Here is a 12,405-nt window from a genome sequence, read left to right as displayed (position 1 = left end):
GTTTGCCAGCTTCACCCTCTTGCACCAAAAATACTTCACCGCTACTTTGCGTAAAGTAATAAAGTTAAATAGCCGAAACTCTTGTAACTCTTGAGTACATGGGCTGTCAGAAACTGAAAACAGACACAGCTAGTAATCAAAACACATAGACAAGTGTATCACCTGTGTAGTATATGTATATTTTTATATTCTAAGGGTATTAATGGGTATTTCTTTAGAGTTATGTTTTGCTAAAAAAAAAAAATGGGGATGGAAGAGGTCCCATCTTCAAAAAGTAAGAGAAAACTTCACAGTTGTAGAAACTGTGAGATGTTGAAGGGCTGGTTTATGTTTGGGCTTCAGAACTGAAGTGTACTGTACAGGAAGCCCTGTAGCTTAACCTGTAGCTGGAATTTTGAGCACGAGTCAGGTCCCTGTAGGCAGGACAGCTGGCACACTGTAAGAAGCTGACGTACTGGCTCGGTGAAGGAGGCCTGTAGCCTGTGTACAGCCTTTTTCTCTAGCATCATGCAGTACTAGCAACATGAAAGTTGGTCTGATAACTTTATTTTTGTATTTATTTATTTATTTGTTTATTTATTTATTGTATTTTTCTGAAGTTGGAAACGGGGAGGCAGTCAGACAGACTCCCACATGCGCCCGACCGGGATCCACCCAGCATGCCCACCAGGGGGTGATGTTCCACCCATCTGGGGCGTTGCTCTGTTGCGACCAGAGCCATTCTAGCGCCTGAGGCAGAGGCCACAGAGCCTTCCTCAGCGCCTGGGCCATCTTTGCTCCAATGGAGCCTTGGCTGTGGGAGGGGAAGAGAGAGACAGAGAGGAAGGAGAGGGAGAGGGGTGGAGAATCAGATGGGCGCTTCTCCTATGTGCCCTGGCCGGGAATCGAACCTGGGACTCCCACATGCCAGGCTGATGCTCTACCACTGAGCCAACTGGCCAGGGCTGGTCTGATAACTTTTGAAGTCTGTCTTCATCAGTAGTTTGAAGACCAACCTAGAAACTTGAGCTGCCGTCTTTTTATTGTTCAGACTATTCTGGATTGTGAGCCAGCTCTGGCTGTATATGTGTGTCCTAAATATCCTTATGGTTGACTTAGTTTTCCTTATGATTTATTTGTATTTGGCAGGGTCAGCTTGTGTGAGGACACAGTTTTACATCTTTTAAAGAATAGATGGCATATACTTAGAGGTTTTAACTGAAAGAGACTTCTTGACTCATATAATAGCTGTGATCATCGGAGTAGGCATGGCATGAAAGCTTTACATGCACATGTCTATTTTTTGTTCTTTGCATTCTGATAAACAGTAGGTTTAACTCAGGGATCACCTCTTCTGAGAAGCCTTTCCTAATTCCTGTTTCCCTCTTACCTCCCGAATCAGCCATTTCCTCCTCTGTGCCTGAGGAACCCAGTGTGTCTTTTTCCACAAATAGTATTCCTATTTGTTTATAGTCTGTCTCACTGTACTAGACTAGAAGCTTCTTGAGGATATGGTTTATGTCTTACTCATTTCTGTGTGTAATGCCTGGCACATTGAAGGTGCTCAAATATGTTTAATGAATGAATAGGTGAATAAACAATATATTAAAGAATACAATAAAGCACACAAGGAGGGATTGGAAACTAAGATGCCTTCAGGGTCCAGGTGTAGATGAGTTAAGCAGCCCTGGTAGGGACTTTGCTGACCTGGAGGACACATGCCTTATCTAGAAGGGACAGCCGCTCAGCTCCGGCCCCATTGGTGCCTTGTGGGAACAATGACCCTGTGTTAGCAGACCTTTTAATTTTTAAAGAGAAGTTAGACATTTTGGGTTTTGTGTGAAATCACTCAATTGTTAAATGTTGTCAGGTAGTTCAGATTTTTAAACTTTACTGGGCATAATTTACATAAAAAGTTTATATATTATGAATGTATAGCTCAATCCATTTTCACATAATGGACTTTTTTTTTTGGTATAGGTCAAACAAAACTTGATTGACCTACAAGGCACCAGTTTGCAACTTGTGACAAAGGCCACGTGAGGGAACTGTATAGTTTAGTTAAGAATCACCTAATAGGCAGAAGTATCTTAGGGAGACACATCAGCCAAATGCACTGTATAGGTTTTATTTGGATTATGATCTAAAGAAATTAAATGTAAAAACATTTATGAAATTACTAGGGAAATTTGAATATGACTGGCTTTTTAATAATGTTAAAGAATTGTTAATTATTTTAGATCAGTGGTCTCCAAACCCCAGGCCGCGGACCAGTACCAGTCTGTGGGCCATTTGGTACCGGTCCACAGAAAAAGAATAAATAACTTACATTATTTCCATTTTATTTATATTTAAGTCTGAACGATGTTTTATATTTAAAAAATGACCAGATTACCTCTGTTACGTCCGTCTAAGACTCACTCTTGATGCTTGTCTCGTAAGTTTGATAATTATATTTAAAAATACCACAGTTTTTATGCTGGTCGCATAATTTTATTTTGTGCATTTATCTGTCCCACCCTAAAGGCTGGTCCGTGAAAATATTTTCTGACATTAAACCGGTCCGTGGCCCAAAAAAGGTTGGGGACCACTGCTTTAGATGTAATACAGTATATAGTTGGGTTTTTATAGACTTTTTTTTTTTGAGCAGTTTAGAGCAAAGTTGAACTGAAGGTATAGAGAGTTCCTATAAACCATGTGCTCCTATACATGCACAGCCCCCCCATCGGCAGTATTGTTCCCCAGAGTATATATTTGCTACAATGAGCCTACATTGGCACGTCATTACTACCTGAAGCCCATAGTTTATATTAATTAGGCTTCACTCTTGGTGTTATACATTCTGTTGGTTTTGAAAGCATTTTATAGTATCATAAATGGTTATATTATTTTATTTTTTCAGTCAGAGGATAGGAGGCAGAGAGACTTTCACATGTACCCGAACCAGGATCCACCCAGCAAGCTCACTAGGGGCGATGCTCTGCCTATGAGGGGTGCTGCTCCATTGCTCTGCAACTGAGCTCTTCCTAGCATCTGAGGCAGAGGCCATGGAGCCATCCCCAGTGCCAACTCACTCCAATTGAGCTATGACTGCAGGAGGGGAAGAGAGAGAGAGAAGCGAGGGTGTGTGTGTGTGTAGAGAAGTAGATGGGTGCTTCTTCTGTGTGTCTTGATCGGGAATCGAACCCAGGATATCCACATGCCTGGCCAACGCTCTACCACTGAGCAGACTGGCCAGGGCCATACATGGTTATTTTTTAAAAGAGTCCTTAAAGATATATACTGGTTGTGCCTGACCTGTGGTGGCGCAGTGGATCAAGTGTCAACCTGGAAATGCTGAGGTCGCAGGTTCGAAACCCTGGGCTTGCCTGGTCAAGGCACATATGGGAGTTGATGCTTCCTGCTCCTCCCTCCCTTCTCTCTCTCCTCTCTCTCTCTCCCCCCCCTCCTTTCTAAAAATAAATAAATAAATAAATAAATAAATAATAAATAAATAAATAAATAAAAAATGTGGCAATGCAGCAAATCTAAAAAAAAAAAAAGATATATACTGGTCAATTTGTGGATGAAATGAAATGATACTAGAATTTGCTTCAAAATAATTTAGGAGAAGGAGTGTGAAAGTTCAAGTTTAAATGAAATAGGATTGACCATGTATTAATAATCATTGAAGCTGAGTAGTGGGTACATGGGAGTTCATTATAATTAGTGTCTCTGTGCCTGACCAGGTGGTGGTGCAGTGGATAGAGCGTCGGACTGGGATGCAGAGGACCCAGGCTCGAAACCCTGAGGTCACCAGCTTGAGCGCGGGCTCATCTGGTTTGAGCAAAAGCCCACCAGCTTGAACCCAAGGTCACTGGCACTAGCAAGGGGTTACTCAGTCTGCTGAAGGCCCGCGGTCAAGGCACATATGAGAAAGCTATCAATGAACAACTAAGGTGTTGCAATGTGCAATGAAAAACTAATGATTGATGCTTCTCACCTCTCTCCGTTCCTGCCTGTCTGTCCCTGTCTATCCCTCTCTCTGACTCACTGTCTCTGTAAAAAAAAAAAAAAAAAAAATCTCTGTTTTTTATTATATTTGAAGTTTTCTACCTCCAAAAGTAAAGCAAGAGTCCAACTTAAAGTTTAAGCATGATATTTAGGGTCTAGGATAATAGAACGCCAGTGCTGGTGACAGAATGTAAATTTCTGGAACTGAAGTCTGCAAAGGTAATGGCATTTTGTTTTTTCATTTATAGGGCCTGAAAGTCAGTACACTAAGACTGCCCAGGAGATTGTGAATGTCTGTTACCAGACATTAACTGAGGTAGGTGATAAAGAGGGAGTCCCCTTGGTGTCAGCTTTATGGAATCCCTTTGTTTCCTTGGTTGAGAGGGCCTTCTTGGTTCTTTTTTTATTTTTTAAGTAAGAGGAGGGGAGATAGACAGATTCCCACATGCACCCCGACCTGGGTCCACCTGGCAACTCATCTGGGCCCAATGCTCAAATCAACTGAACAGTTTTTAGCACCTGAGGCTGATGTGCTTGGACCAACCGAGCTATCCTCAGTGCCCGGGATCGATGCTCAAACCAGCCGAGCCACTGGCTGTGGGAGGGAGAAGAGGGATAGAAGGGGGAGAGGGAAGGGGAGAGAATCAGATGGTCACTTCTCTTGTGTGCCCTGACTGGGGATTGGATGCAGGCCATTCATATGCCAGGCCAATGCTCTATCCACTGAGCCACCTAGCCAGGGCCTATTCTATTTTAAAATGTAACATAATACCCTCCCACCCTCACCTCACACTCATTTCCTTCCCTGCTTTATTTTCCTACCTAGAACTAAATGTTTTTAACAAACTTTATAATTATTTACTTTGATTATTATGTGTCCTGCCTCTAGAACAGAAGCTCCATGAAAAGAGGAATTTTTGTTTGCTTTGTTTACTTTTGTATCCTCAGTGCCTAAAACACATGTTGAATGAATTCACTGCTTTTATTTCTCAGTATGATGAGCATTTGACTCAACTTGAGAAGGATATTTGTACAGCCAAAGAAGCAGCTTTGGAGGAAGCAGAATTAGACAGCTTGGACCCAATGACCCCGGGACCTTACACACCTCAGGTGAGTCTGCGGACTAGGAACCCCCTCTTAGAGTTTTCTTATTGGTTTGGGATATTGGGAGCATGTTAACAGATATATTTACTGAGATGCCCTTCTTCTCTGTCCTTCCTCTTCATATGCCTTTCGTGTGCTTTCTTGTCTTCTCAAAGGCTAAGGTGAGTGAGGGCCATGGGTCTTGGTGGCCTTGTTGAATTCAGAAGAGGCAGGTGTGGGATGAATGAGTGGGGTGGGGTCTTAGTTGTTTAAGCAGTATTTAGGAATACCAGATTCCTGACTACTATGGCCAGAGGCCTTCCCCTTGTCTCTCCAGACCTCCCCTTGCTTATGAATTAGGGCTCCGGCACGTCCCTAGAGTGTCAGCTTCTCAGTTATAGCTAGTAGGCTACATTGTTCTGTGCCTTATAAATGCCTGATGACTCATTTTCTCAGAGGTAACTAACTCAGTGTAGCTTAGATGTCACCCATCTTCCTGGATTGACTCCCTCTCTTCATAAATGAAGACAGGTAATGTTTATCTTCAATATACATGCCCAATAGAGAGTAGGATTGATAAGAAGTTTTTAGTGCTTCTGTTGTGCCCCTTGAATATACTAAGTTTCACATATACTATACTCTTAGAGGGATGGCATATTTGAAGAATAGGACCTACCAGAATATAACTGGTGCTTGATTTCTGTATTGGAGGCAGTATGGTAAAGTAGAAAGTACATGAAGTTTGGCATAAGTAGGCCTGGGTTTGGATCTTAACTCTGCTGCTATCTAGCCTTGTGAACTTGGGAAGTTCAGTTAACCTCTCTAACTCAGTTTCCTTTTCTCTAAAATGTACTTGTCAAGATTATTATAAACATGAAATGAGTTTAATTTGCCTGGCACATGGTAGACATTCAGTAAATATTTGTTTTCTTGTCTGTGAAAGTTGTCTACAATTTTTCAAAGGCTCTTTCAAATTTAATGAACTATTTTAATGCAAAACTTTCCTTAGTTCCCACTGGAAAGCTTTTTTTTATTCTACTCAGATTTTGCTCTGAACTGATAATGCAACAACCTATATGATTTCTGTTGGGTTATTGCTATCTGTATCTCGCTCATACACTCACCCTACCTATCTCTTGTTCTCTCCTTCATCCCAAAATATAGGTTACTGAGGGGCCATGTATAAGGAACCTTAGGGTGCTTCTTCCAGGCCCAGAACACAAGGGGAAAGGCTTTGGGAGTGTGGGCAGATTGGGTCAAGGGGGCTTGGCTGAACGATGTTGCCCAGGAAGGCCTTGTTTGCTAAGAGGCCTCCAGCATCCGCAGGTGCTTTCTGGTCAGTTAAAGCTTGGGTTTTAGTCATCATCCCCAGGAGACTCGAGCCACGAAGAGGCACGTGATTTGCTCTGGTCGGCGACAACGTAGGCCTAGTTCTTTAGTGAGTCAGAGCCTTCTTCCTTTTTTTCCTAACCCTCCCATGCTATCTCAAGTGGCTGAGGAAAACCTGGCAACTGTTCTCCCGCTGAGCAGTAGCTGTAGTTTGGTGCAGTTAGAGGGTCTCCTACGAAGAACGAAATGAAGAGTGTTCACCCTCTCGTGATTATCTTCACTCGCAAACACAAATTTTAAAAAGTAAGCCCTGCTCGTTACCTTTTCGCTTGAGGAAGATGCACCCGGGCGATTGTCTTTACTCTCAACTCCTCTCAAGCCCAAACGTTATCAGTGAGAGTTGCATAAGGTTTACCTGTCACAGTACAATTCTGGTTGTATGCAAGTGTAATAGTAATCATTCTTTACTTCTGGCTCTAAATGATGGTAGTTGATCATTTCTTTTCACTCAGCCATTTTCCACCCAGCTTGTATTGTATCATACATTCAGCTTCACACTTCATCTAAAACTGCTTACTTTGCCCTTTCCTACATAGCCTTTCATTCCCTGATTTTTTCTTGGTCCATAATTAGTTAATTTGCTCTGTAGTCACTTTTATTTTTTGTGACAGAGACAAGAGAAACCAAGAGGGACAGCTAGGGAGACAGGAAGGGAGAGAGATGAGAAGCATCAGTTCTTTGTTGCGGCTCCTTAGTTGTTCATTGCTTACTTTCTCATATGTGCCTTGACTGGGGGGCTACAGCAGAGTGAGTAACCCCTTGCTTGAGCAGGCGACCTTGGGTTCAAGTCAGTGACCTTGGGCTTTAAGCCAGCGACCTTTGGACTCAAGCCAGCGACCATGGGGTCATGTCTGTGATTCCACGCTGAAGCCGGCGACCCTGCATTGAAGCTGGTGAGCCTGCATTCAAGCTGGCAACCTCGGGGTTTAGAACCAGGGTCCTCTGTGTCCCAGGCTGATGCTCTATCCACTGCACCACCACTTAGTCAGGCCTGTTCTGTAATAATTTAGATTCTGTTTTGCCTCTATTTCTCCAAAACCCTCTTCTTAATCAGCCTTGCTTATTAAAAAACCTCCACAAATTAACATATAGTGGTTTTTATCGATAAAAGTAATGTGGTCATTGAGAAAAATTGGAAAATATAAAGAAGAAATAAGTTACCTAAAATACAGTTCACTACTCAAAACCAATCACTGAACATTTTGGTGTATTTCTTTCAAATTTGTGGTGTATGTCTTTATAGGCAAACTTTTAAAGTGAAATTGGTCAGGATGGTTTTTTGTCTTGTTTTCACTTCACATTATATTATGAGCACTTTATTTCATTAACTAATGTTTGAAAGCATGATTTTTTAATAACTTCATAATATTTCTACCTTCAGAGAACTGTTTCCTATTTCTCCAGCCTGTTCTTTATTGGGCCCTCCTGCCCCACTGTCACTAAATAAGTCAATTTGTTAAATCCTTGTTCTCTTCAGGAGAAAGAAGAGGCAAGAAGGTATCTGTATAATTTATTGAATACCAGGCATTGGGTAAGGAGCTCACACATGTCTCTTAAGTGTTCCCAACAACCTTACAAGGTAGACATTATTATCCAGGTTTTACAACTAGGGAAACAAAGGCTTAGAGAGATTAAATAATTTGTTAAAGTTCCTCAGCTAGCAAGTGGTGGAGCCAGGACCCAAACCCAGGGACGTTTATTCCAAACCCATGGTTTTTCACCACACCATTGTGCCTCATAGCATCCTCTGATGAGCTCTTGTTAAGGTTGAAATTTCTTGATCCCATTTCCTATTAGATGCCTCTAAAGTCTAAACCAATCAAAATAGCACTGGGCCTAAAAAAAATAACACAAGACTTAGAAGAAACCAGGTTATTGATCAGAAAGACTGTTAGGACATAGAATTATCCCATACTTGATGTTTTTCTGCTTCAGGTATATAATAATCATATACATTAGATGCCTTTCTGCTAGAGCGAACAACATAAGACTCCCCAAAACCTATCAATAAAGTTGTTTCAAGCTATGTTTTATCTTTAAATGGGTTCTTCTGCATGACCTTCTTCTGCAGTGGGTGCTCTAAATGGGAATTCTCTGTGGCTCTTATTCCCTCTTCTAAAAGCTAAGTTGTATGATTTGTGCTACAGCCTCCTGATTTGTATGATAACAACACGACCCTCAGTATGTCTCGAGATCCCTCTGTATTTCAAGATGAGAACAGTATGTCTGTCCTGGATATTCCCACCACCACTTCAGAAAAGCAGGTGACACAGGTAGGGTATTCTGTTTCTCCCTGTGAAATTGGTAGTGCGCTTTGGCGTGGGGGTTGGGGGACTGGTGGCGGTGGTGATACAGATGTGTGTCAAGGGTAACTGAGTTCCTTGGACCTGGGAATGTAGGTTAAGAATGTGATTTCGTGGTGGGATGGTGGTAGGTTTCATGATGCACCAGGGCCTAGGTAGGCTGGGTGAGGAAGACTGCTTTGGTACTGAAAGGAGGAGGAGGAGGAGGAGGAAGGTGGGGAACTAAGACTCCAGCCCCAGTGAGCATGCCTACGGGAGGCTTATGGTTACATTATACCTCTATATGCTAGGAGCCCCGCCAGTACAGGGCAGATCAGTTCCGAAGGCGGTATCAGCGGGTCCCCATAATGAGTCCCAGACTGACTTTGATTCTTGGAACCAGCTAAATACGTCCATCCAAAATTACTGTCTACTGTCCCCATGGGCAGAATCAGGCATAGCAGAACTTCCGGGAAAGCACAAGTGTGAGGCATCAAAGCAACCTGACAGGCGACTAAAAGATTGACTGTATTTCGACATAGTTCAAAATAATTGCTTTGTTACTCTACTGTATGTGTGCTATAATCTAAATTCAAATTATTTATAAAATTAGATAAATTCTTAAAAATTGACCTCTTCTAGCAGTTTCAGAAGATGCTTCTGATCCCAAGCTAGAAATCCTATCAGCTGATCTCAGTCAGCGTTCGGCTGAGAGTGCAAAAACCCAAAGGCTTTTTCTATCCCAGTGTCTGACCAAGCTAAGGAATGCTTGAGTTAGAAAGGAAGAGTGTCCTTGTGATTATAGAGTAAGAGTAGACCAAGGACCTTCTGTTCTTTGGGGTTTTCTTACCCCATCCTTGATTTCCAGAGAAGGAGTGGGGAAAAATGCACATGCCTTGAGCTGTGTAAACAGCCCCCACTAGTTGTGGGTGGGCTTGGATGTCAGGGAGGAGCCTCTGTCCTGGGTAAGAGCTGCTGTTGTTAACTCCTCCCACAGGCACGGCCCTCAGTTATGTGCTATTTGTGTTCCTTACTCAGACGTGCAGTTAGGTTGGCAGAGGAAGACTGATGTAGATATTGAAGTGTATGAGGAGGAGGAGGAAGAGGAGGAGGATAGGAAACCTAAGACTCCAGCCCCAGTGAGCATGTGTACGGGAGGCTTATGGTTACGTTATACCTCTATATGCTAGGAGTCCCACCAGTACAGGGCAGGTCAATTCCCAAGGCGGTATCAGAGGGTCCCCATAATGAGTCCCAGCCTGACTTGAATCCTTGGAACCAACTAAACAAGTCTGTGCACCAAAATTACTTCTTGTGAGGCAGCAAGGGGGACTGGTGGTGGCTTCTGGTTTCTTACTTGGGTTATCAATGGGACTTTGACCCCCAACTGGTCTTATTCAGGATGGGGAAGATGTAGATGGTGATCTTGCCGATGAAGAAGAAGGAACTGTGCAGCAGCCTCAATCCAGTGTCCTGTATGAGGATTTGCTTATGTCTGAAGGTGAAGATGATGAGGAAGATGCTGGCAGTGATGAAGAAGGAGATAACCCTTTCTCTGGTAAGCATTGCTCCTTTGTGTCTGTTCCTGTGTAGCTCAGCATGGTGCCCTCAGGACTGGGTAGGAAGCTCTTGGCCACATAAGCTCTATTAATGACTTCTATTAATAGCCTCAGAGGACTGAGCTCTCACTCATTGGCTGGTCAAATTCATTAGCCTTAAGGAAGTGAAGAAATATAACACAGGAGATACAGAAGATGACAGTAGAACATTCAGTGCCTAAGTGGCACCTTTGATGTGAATACTTAATAAAAACAAAAGAAGTGTTGTATGTAGCAATAGAGAAGGAAAATGAAGAAAAAAGATCTTGCTTTGAGATATTTTGTGGGTCACTGGCGATGGCAGGAGAAAAGTATAGGAGGAAAACAGACAGGACTGAGATGTGAAAAGAAAATGTGTTGTTTGGATTTAGTTTCTATACTGAAGATCTTGCCAAAGTTGGCCTGGGGCACTCCTCCAAGGTCAGAAGTCCAGACAGGATGCCTGTAGGGAGTGTGGTATAACTGGTTGTGGAGGACTGAGCCAAAGATGGTTATTCTGTCAAGCTTATCTCAGCCTCTGTCCTTTCACAGCGATCCAGCTGAGTGAAAGCGGAAGCGACTCTGACGTGGCCTCTGGGGGGATGAGACCCAAACAGCCACGTGTGCTTCAGGAGAACAGCAGGATGGGCCTGGACAACGAAGAAAGCCAGATGTCCTATGAGGGAGACAGTGGGGAGGCTTCTCATGGTTTGGAGGATAGCAACATCAGGTAATCGACAGCAACATGCTGCAGGGCAGTGGCATCAGTGCCCAGCTGGGATGGCAGAGGGCCAGCATCAGATTACTTTCATCCATCCAACACTTCCTGAGTGCCTGTGAGGGCCAGGCACTGTGTTAGGCCCTTGGGGACACACAGAGGAGCAAGACACATCCTGCCCTTGAGGAGCTCACAGTCTCATGGACGAGACTGATACAGACAAAAGTATTACAGATCGCAAATACAATGTGTTAAGCTATAGTGTAAGTTAAGTACAAAGTGCCGAGTCACAACTGAGAAGGGAGTGTCTCCCTGCTTGGGAGCACTCGGGGGGGGGGGGTTCACACAAGAGGGGACATTTGAACTGGGCCTTACAAGATAACTAGGAGTCTACTAAGTAGATAACAGACAGCAAGTAAGGAGATCCTTGGAGATAGAATAATAGTATATTCAAAGTCACAGAACTATAACAAAGTATGTTCCAGAATGAAGGGCAGTTGTTGGGAGTTGTGGCTCCAATAGTAGCAACGTTTTATATTACAGAAGACCTTAAGTGGCATGCTAAAGACATTTGGATTTGGGTTCATGGGAATCATGTAAGGAAAAGGAAATAACATCAAATTTGTGTATTAAGTAACTAGGACAGCAATAAGGATCTCAACTGAAATCTGTTGGGTTGGGGAAAGGGACATATTCCAGAGCTACTTAAAGGGTCGATTGATTGGATTGAAGAAGATCAGGAATATAATGAATGGGAATGTCACTGAGATAGGAAAAGGGAACAACTGGCATTAGACAGGATGGGAAAGGAGGAAAATGTTTAGACATGTTAGATTTAAGGAACATGATACATCTAGCCAGGGGTAGACAGGAAGCAGGTAGAGCAGGGGTCTCCAAACTTTTTACACAGGGGGCCAGTTCACTGTCCCTCAGACCGTTGGAGGGCCGCCACATACAGTGCTCCTCTCACTGACCACCAATGAAAGAGGTGCCCCTTCCGGAAGTGCGGCGGGGGGGCCGGATAAATGGCCTCAGGGGGCCTCATGCGGCCCGCGGGCTGGGCCGTAGTTTGGGGATGCCTGAGGCAGAGTCTTTATTTATTAAGTCAGCAAATGCTTTTATCATAAGTACAAAAGTCACTACAATATGGTCCCTTCCTCCAAGGAGTTCAGTCTAATTGGAAACCTAAAGCAGGTCAACAGATGACTGGTCTCAGTGTAACCTGAAAAGTTCCATGATGGGTGATCACAGGATTTTTCTGGGACTTCAGTAGGAGTGCGTGAGGGGAGCTGGTTTGACAAGGAAATTGTGTTGAATCAGAACAAAAATTTGCGTGCCCTTTGGCCCCCAAATTTCATGTCTAGGAAATTCAATGGGAATAATA

At 43.3% G+C, this 12,405-nt stretch overlaps 1 protein-coding gene across 8 annotated transcripts in view; it reads left to right on the top strand.

The window, feature by feature from the left end:
- TAF1 (TATA-box binding protein associated factor 1) overlaps positions 1-12,405 on the top strand; it is a 114,223-nt gene that overhangs the window by 54,077 nt on the left and 47,741 nt on the right. For all 8 annotated transcript variants that reach the window (XM_066357606.1, XM_066357607.1, XM_066357608.1 and 5 more), the window contains 5 exons: positions 4,221-4,288; positions 4,966-5,082; positions 8,592-8,717; positions 10,128-10,284; positions 10,856-11,033. In XM_066357606.1, the coding sequence (XP_066213703.1) occupies positions 4,221-4,288; positions 4,966-5,082; positions 8,592-8,717; positions 10,128-10,284; positions 10,856-11,033 (646 nt within the window). The remainder of the gene's footprint in view (positions 1-4,220; positions 4,289-4,965; positions 5,083-8,591; positions 8,718-10,127; positions 10,285-10,855; positions 11,034-12,405) is intronic.

Source organism: Saccopteryx leptura, chromosome X (assembly GCF_036850995.1).
Source record: "Saccopteryx leptura isolate mSacLep1 chromosome X, mSacLep1_pri_phased_curated, whole genome shotgun sequence".
In the NCBI taxonomy this organism is placed as follows: Eukaryota; Metazoa; Chordata; class Mammalia; order Chiroptera; family Emballonuridae; genus Saccopteryx; species Saccopteryx leptura.
Note: the sequence above shows the minus strand (reverse complement) of the source record. Positions and strands in the feature narration are given on the sequence as shown.